General features: G+C 38.6%; 1 protein-coding gene across 2 annotated transcripts in view; it reads right to left on the bottom strand.

Annotated features, from left to right (window-relative positions):
• Positions 1-8,218, bottom strand: part of grin1a (glutamate receptor, ionotropic, N-methyl D-aspartate 1a) — a 47,839-nt gene that overhangs the window by 22,429 nt on the left and 17,192 nt on the right. For both annotated transcript variants that reach the window (XM_037691786.1, XM_037691785.1), the window contains exons 9-12: positions 6,979-7,065; positions 6,684-6,819; positions 4,067-4,194; positions 475-639 (exon numbers count right to left, since the gene is read on the bottom strand). In XM_037691786.1, the coding sequence (XP_037547714.1) occupies positions 475-639; positions 4,067-4,194; positions 6,684-6,819; positions 6,979-7,065 (516 nt within the window). The remainder of the gene's footprint in view (positions 1-474; positions 640-4,066; positions 4,195-6,683; positions 6,820-6,978; positions 7,066-8,218) is intronic.

Here is an 8,218-nt window from a genome sequence, read left to right as displayed (position 1 = left end):
GCTGAACTCTGTGTTGTTGTTAGCTTAACTCAGAGTCGCTGTTAGCTAAACTTATAAAACCTGTTACTGTTCAAATGCAGACATAGAATGCCACATGTAAAACATTTATTAACAAATAAAAATAAGCAAAAGTAAAACATTTTAAACTGCAGTCATGCCATAATTTTTCATGTGCAGGGCAGCCATTTTGGGTTTTTTGAAGTTGGGGTTGGTCTGGGTGAAAAACCCCATTAGTGACTAACAATTTGGGGAAATTTATCCATGTGGCACAAATATTTATCCTTGTTTTCAAAACTCAGTCACTTTAAAAAGGTATGAAGTATTAGTCCTAATTCCAGTCATGAAATGTTTCAAGAAAGATTTTATCCTTTTATTTAGATGATAGAAGTCCTACAGTAAAATAAAAGCGGGCAAAATGTGGGTATTATTCCTCCTGAGGTTAATTTCTATATTAGGACCGATTGTGCAACCCACCTTTTTGACAAGAATAGTGAGTCCTTGATATTTAAAGGGTTTGGAGAACTCGATGTATTGGGCCCGTTCGTTGTTTATAGTCAGCGGGGCAACAATCATGTCAGCCAGGCCTCCCAGCAGCTCGCCCATCATGCCGTTCCACTCTTTCTTGTTGCTGTTGTTCACCTGAAATACAAAAAGGGAACTCTTATAAGACTCGGATATCACTCTGTTTCCAGTCTTTTAGGATTTAGGATAAGCCAAGAGGGGATAAAAGAGTAAGGGTTGCTTTTTATTCATTTGATAAAAAGCTACGGTATGCATGACTCGCAGCACTTTCCTGGCTGCTAACATGTGGCATTAACACAATTCTGGTACCGAAGCTTCACTAATCGTACATGAAGGTAAGTAAAACCCAACACGAGCAACCGAAGTGTGAGCACGACAACAAAGAACAACTCCTGGCTAACACCCCCAGTCTTTACAGCGGAGCCACCTGGGAGGCAACTCTTGCAATTCTGTTTTTTAATAATTCAACCAGCGACTAAAGTTGTTTTTTAAATTTTTTAATTTTATCCCTACTAGTAAAAACCACCATAAAAGGCAAGAGAACGTGTAATTGTTTGTTTATCTGTCAGCAAAATACCTCACGAGCCACTGGACTATTTTCAACGAAGCACTCAAAAAGTTATTATTGGATGTATATCTACAACTGATCAGTATTTGGGGTCAACACAACTCAAGAACTCAACCTTAGCAAACAAAACCAGCTATAACTTGTCCAATTTCACATATATTGAGCTAAAATTTGGTATGGTAGTAGCTGAGAGTCATTCAAAACGCATATTATAAGCAGACTGGCTGATGCTTTTAATTATGTATACCTTAAGCATGAAAGCCTGTGTGATATGCATTGCCTCAAGAAGTACTAGTCTTTCTTCGCCTGCTGTTGTTTAGAGATACATTTTTTTGGAGTTAAATTTTTCTCGTCTTTTAAAGCAGACACCGTCAGATTTAATTTTTCTATTTATTAGTCTTGTGAAATAAATAATTCAGGCTCATTGAGTGAATGTTTCCAAAACATTTTCACCTTCGAGATCCACTTTTCTTTTTTGTACCAAACGTTCGGCTCATTCGGGACGTTCCGGCTATTTGAGCAATTTTCACTTTTTGAAATATTGAGTTTTTTTGGCCACGTTTTTCTTGTTGAAAATGAACGAAGCTCTGTTTGCATCCTTCAAACCCTTTAAGCTGTTTACAACCTTTTACTGCTCGTTTCAGCATTTTTATTTTTTTGCTTCTTTGGGCTGATTTTAGCTTTTTTCAGCTATTTTTTATGCTCATTTCAGATTCTTTCTGCTAAATTCTGCCTTTTCTGCCCAATTCTGCCAGCTGACCAACATCTTATCAGGACTATGGTCTATCTGGAAGTGCGTCACGTTTAAATCTCACCGTCTTGACATCAATTGCATGTGTAATACGTCTATAAACGCTGGTAGTTTTTGATGTCTTACATTGTGTCCTGATAGGACAAGGTGTGAAGAGATCATTTTGTAATACCACCATCCATCCTCATGGCCTTTTACTTTTATCTATATAAAAAGTATTCTGAAAAAAGATGGGTGTCGCGCTCCTGTAGCAGCAGCAACGTGCACTTCTAATCTCACTGTGTCTCGGTACAATGATAATAAAGCTTATTCTGATTACGATTCTTTTTATGCTCCTTTCTGTCTATTCTGATAATTTATTCTTTTAGCCTTTTCAACAACTTATTGGCTAATTTTATATTTTTTGTGCTCATTTATTATTATTATTAGTTTATTTGACAGGGACAATGCACACAAACATAAAACAGAACAAGTCTGTGACTGATGCGTTGCACAGAGTATATACTGTAGCTATAGCTAATTCATAACTATAGTCTCTGGTTGGGCATTTCTACACATTAAAATACAATTTATCAATCAAAGTACAGTAAGAATACCTACGTATTCCTGCCTACACATTCATGTAATCAACCTAACAACCTCCAAATTCATATGATAAAATCTATACATTAAAATACTAACAATTTAAAAATCTAGGTACAATAAAAATACAAAACAGTTTCCTCTCTACAAATTTTAAAATAACTGTGCAACCCCCAAATTTATATAAATCTAGCACATCCTCACACATTCAGCTGACATACTAAAAACTGTAAAAAATTCTGTTTCTTTTTTTTTGCCTATTTAAGCTTATTCTGCTTGTTTCTGCTCTATTCAGCCTTTTCTCCCATGTTTCTGTCGTTTTTCTACTACTTTCTACTGTTGTCCTTTTTTCGTCACGTCCTCTGTTCTAATTCAACTCACATGAACAGTTTCACTATAAAACCTTGTCAGCCTGGTTTCAACGAGCAAACATTCATCATTTTATTTTTCATTCATTGTTCATCTTTCAGGTAAGCTTTCTCTTTGTCCCTGAGAACGTTAAACATGTCACCAATGAACAATGTGTCTCTGAAGGAATAAATAACTCCAAAGTGAAGCTGCGGACCTCTTGTTTATGTTTCCTCACAGGGTTAAATCCCGTCTTTCAGCTCACTGTGTACTTCTGTTTGTGCATTTTTGTGATTTATGAGTTGCTGCTGCAGGTTCTCAGCAGGATAGTCGGCTTTAATACATTATGAATAAGGACGGAGGTTATTTTTGGTTCACCCGGTGTTCCTCCACTTCTCCTCTGCAGATATCAGCAGTAACCTTAACCCAGATGGAGAGGAGACGCTCACACGTGGCTGCTCCCCATTCAGCCCGAACACAACGAAGGTTTAAAACTGTTCACAAAAACTACCGTTGTGGACAAAATCAAAAGGTTCAGCTCACCTCAAATTTCATACTTTAATAAATTTATCTTTGTAGTGAAAAAAGCAGCAGTTTCACTTTGATGCTAATAAAAAATTGACAATGTACAACTTCATATCTGTGCCAAGAAATGATTTCAAATGTTAACTGAATGTGTTATTTGGAGGCTAGTTAGTTAAAGAGTTAGTAAATGAACGAAAAGGTAATTAGTAGAGCTGATAATAGAAAAACTGTGCACATTGGTATGCAAACACCAAAACTGGTACGATGAAAATCCAAGATGGCAGCTGTTTTTCAAGATGGTTGCCAAAATTAACCTATGTCTGCACAGCAATCATGGGGTAACGCAACTATTTGATCAATTTAAATAATCTTTGTGTCAATTTACTTCCTCTGTCAGTAGCCTTGTACTATGCAAGTAGCACATTTTCAAATTAATAATAATAAATTAATAACCATCTTGCGTTTGTAGGTGGCCAATAAATGTAGAAGGCTGCTCCATTTGAGCTTTGCACTGAAAGGTTGGGTTATATGTGACAAACGTGATGCTTCCTATTATAGAACAAGGCAGTTTTATAAAATGGGGTGTTAAATGTTGGCAGCTGCTAAAATTTCATCCTCTGAACATTTTACATCTGTATGTTTTTAAAAAAAAAGAAAGCATCACTTTTGTTCTAACAGTACCAAAAAAAAAAAAAAAAACGCATTTCATGCTAAATTCGCCACATGCAAAAGAAAAGTAATTAAAAAAAGGATTTCAGTGTAAAATGTACCCGTTCTTGAGTTCCAAACTTCCCATCAGCCACCAGATGCACCTCGTAGGTAAAGTTCATGGTCATGGCCAACTTGATCAGGAGGTCGATGCAGAAACCGTAGCAACACTGGGGCACGGTCGGGCGTCCTGTAAGCAAACCAACAATGGTTTCAAATAAAAAACGCCAAGAAAGAAAGACGTATGAACAAAATGAGCGCACACTTAAAACCCATCCTGCATCTTTTATTATTAGACCTTTATTTATACAAGTTAGTTCCCATTGAGCCTCGAAGACTCATTTACAAGAGACCTGTTACTTACAGCATGCAGGCAGATGCAGGGAAAGGATCGGAGGAGGAAGCGTCTACTTTCACCAAGGGCAAGGAAGATTTTTTTAATTTTTATTAGACCTTTATTATTATTAGACCATCCTGCATCTAAACAGTAACTACCTCTGAAAAGATATATGCAAGCAAAGACGTTGTTCAGGCATTTGGATATCACTAAATGCAGAATGAACAACCCAACTGAGCACCGAAAACCACATTTGGAAGTGGTCTGGACCCTTTTAATCCACGTACTTGGTAGTCTGGACAGAATCTGACTGTAGGACCCCCTACTGAACCCATTTGACCCAGTACAAGCACCACAGTGGACTTCTTTAGGTTAAAAAAAACGACTGTTCAGCTAACGATTGATTAAATAAAATCAAGTCACCTTTGGGAATATTCTGAGGACACGACATTTTTGTTTGCCTTGGTTTTTTTTAAGCTAAAAAAAGTTTTGATGAGCTATTCATTTGAATCTTTTTGAATATAAACGCCTGCTTTGTTAGGATTTTATTAATAAAAGTGGATCACAGAATGCTAAAAGTGTCACGGTTGGCAGGAGATTTGGAGATGCAGACTTGACACGAGGAGCCTGAAAATGAACTATTTTAGTATAAAACCAAAAGAAAGAGCTTACAGAAAATCTCATGGAGCACAAGGAGACAACCGCAGATTGGACCGAACGAGGCATGTAGCATGCTCAACTGGTGGGTTATGAGAAAACATAGATAATATGGACTGATGGGAAGAGTGGCTGCAGCTGTGATTAATGGAACCAGGAACAGGTGTGAATGGGGCCACACCTGAGGAGGAGGGACTTACTGTGGAAAAGTACTGGGAACACAAACTGAACACAATGAACCAAAGAAACGGGATTAAACCTAAAACAGACAAAAGTACCTGGCACAAAACTTTAGTCCAGTCGTCAAACTATTATACAGCAACCTACGGCAATGGCCAGGACTAGCAACGACCTTGTCACATTTGACCTTGATATGTGACCTTGACTTTGTAGGTGGGCTGATGAAAAATGTTTAAAACACTTTGGCTAGTGATGATGCATAGGCCTGTCATGATAACAAATTTACTGAGCAATTAATTGTGTCAGAAATTATTGCGATAAACGATAATATTGTTTGAAATTTGACAATAATTAGTTATTATTGTTAAATTTAAGAAGAAATGTTGGTAATTTTTGAGAGTAGTCTCTTTTTTGACCACTGGACGGCAGTATAAGACTGAACCGAAGGATGGACAGTGAGGGAGCGAGCAGCGTGTTTCTAAGAAAAATGGGAGGGAGGCCCCTTGGCGTGACATGGGCCGTCTCTCCTTCCTGTTTTTCGGTTCTCAAAATGGCGGACGCTCGGTGTGGTTTGAGCTCTTTAGCATTTTTACACAAAGCTTTTAATAAAAAAAATCAGTAAACAAGTTCTCAGCTTCTTTTTGCAGAGAAAAACAACTTTTTACACGAAGGCACAGGTTTCAACCGTGAATTTTGGGGCTTCGACAAGACGGAGGTTTTTTTTCCCCCGAGGTCGGCCTGTTAGCTTAGCTTCTCAGCTTAGCTGCTTTTAATTATCCAAAAAAAGTGATTTTGGATGGTTAAAACAGATTTTAAAGAGTAAAGAGAAAGTGAGGGGTCAGTGAAGAGCACCGGAGTTGAACCTGTTGTCATCCAGTGTCTTCAGTAGAAAGAGAGACACAAACGAAAAAGCCGATAAATGAAAACGAGGTCGATAATTTTCATTTATCATGCGATTGATTTATTGTTTATCACGACAGGCGTAATGATGCACATGTGTGTGAAGTTACGTTAAATTATCGAGTGGATCAGAAGTTATGGATGGGACAAGATAAAAATAATGGATGCATGGAAATACGTCCGCCTTTCGTCCTGTGTATAAAGAACTCATTAAAGATGAGTTTCTCTTCGACTTAAAGTTAGTTCTGATTGTTTTTGAACTCGCTGCGATCACAGTAATCTGTAACATGCTGTCAATCAGAGGGCAACAGTCTGAGCAGCGTTACGTTGCATTTGATCCACCCATTTAAACCCAGAGTTGTTGTTAAATTCACGGTGACGCTGTAGAAAACAGATGTCAGCGCGTACAGTGCACTTCCACAGGAAGTGCTCGTCTAATCGAGATATAACTCGACAAAAATATGGCTCGAGTGACTTCGATCCACATTAATGTGGGGTTCAAAGTGAACAGAAATGTCAGAGCAGACCACTTGCGGTAAGATTTTTAAGAATGAACAGCCTCAGATATCTACAGCCTCTATCTCTCTAAAACGGGGATGTTTCACCTGGAATAGTCTCATTGGGGCCCGTGCAGATGACCTTTTTAATCAGGACTCCGTTTAATGTAATTTCCTCCTTGCATGTCCCATCCTGCTGAGTGGGTTTCACGTAGACAAATGGCTCCTGGTGGATGGTCACAATCTGTGGCAGATAGGAAACAAACACGCTGGAAGTAAATCAGCGCTGCCATTTGAACCCAAAGCAACTCTCCTCTGCTTCGTTAGAGAAATGTGATGCCCATCAGCTTCGGTGCAGAAATCTGTGGAGACGTGGCTGTTGCACTGCAGTCCCCCCTCCCACCTTTAATCGAGTGGACATCTGGAAGCCCTGCGGTTTCTCGGTCTCCCCTCCGGGCCAGATGATCTTGCGCTGATTGTTCATCACCACCTGCGGGGATGGCAGACACGGAGCAGCATTACAGGGGACAGAAGGCGTGCTGCTGATGAACGCCAACACTCCGGGTGAGCATCACTAATGAGTCAGCGTTGCATAAGCACAGCTCAGTACTTCATGCATTTATTGCCTTTAACCCAGAGCTGTAAATTATACCTGAACTTATTATCATTGAACCCACCAGCAGGGAGCTGGGGTGGGGGGGATTCTAATATCCTGTTTGGTCCTTTGAAATAACTACGAGCAACTAAGATACAAACAAATGGAATAAAGTTTAACACGTAATAACTGTTAACTAACATTTATATACCTATAAAAAGACTTTTAAATCCCCGCTGAAGATCAGAGATGCACAATACCTGTACTCATGTTGGGTATTGGTACATGTACTTATGTATACTCGTAAGTATTCTGATACCAGAGTACTGATACCACCTCACAGCAGAATGACGTTCACTGGAGCACAAGTCATATGAGTCATCCATTTTGCTGCACTAGTAGCACAAAAGTCCCAATTAGTAACAAAAACAGTTAGTGCACTAATGGACCATTGGACCAAACTAGTTAACAATGGGTCGTACAAGTTAACTAGTAAGCAGAAAAAAACCCTCACATGTTTACTGGTCAACACAAATTAAGCCCACTGATCAACAGTGCATCCTAAAGATTGAAATAGTTGACTGCTAAACATGAAAATACTGGGGGTTTTCATGTTTACTAGTTAACTTGTTAGACATAGTTGTTAACTAGTTTGGTCCAGTGGTCCATTAGTTGGTGGACAAAGTCAACTAGTTATGACATTTGGGATACTAATGCAGAAAAATTGATGACTTGTAGTTAAATTAAATAACTCAGTTGACCAAGTTTACTAGTAAACATCAGAAACCAAAACATGTTAACTAGTCAACACAAATTACGCCCACTTGTTGGCTGAAACCAATTTAGTGTTTAATAGTTGACTAGTTAAGTTTTAAGGTAGTACTAGTCGACCAGTATGCATCATGTGTGCTGACCACAAGATTAATTTGTAAAACAGTTGTTGACTAGTTTGGTCCAGTGGTCCACTCATGCAGCTAAATGTATGATTAGTAGACAAACTAGTCAACAACAGTATCAAACAAGTTAACTGGTAAGCTATAGAAACCCT

This window comes from Nematolebias whitei, chromosome 18, assembly GCF_014905685.2.
Source record: "Nematolebias whitei isolate Nwh7 chromosome 18, NemWhi1, whole genome shotgun sequence".
Classification (NCBI taxonomy): domain Eukaryota; kingdom Metazoa; phylum Chordata; class Actinopteri; order Cyprinodontiformes; family Rivulidae; genus Nematolebias; species Nematolebias whitei.
Note: the sequence above shows the minus strand (reverse complement) of the source record. Positions and strands in the feature narration are given on the sequence as shown.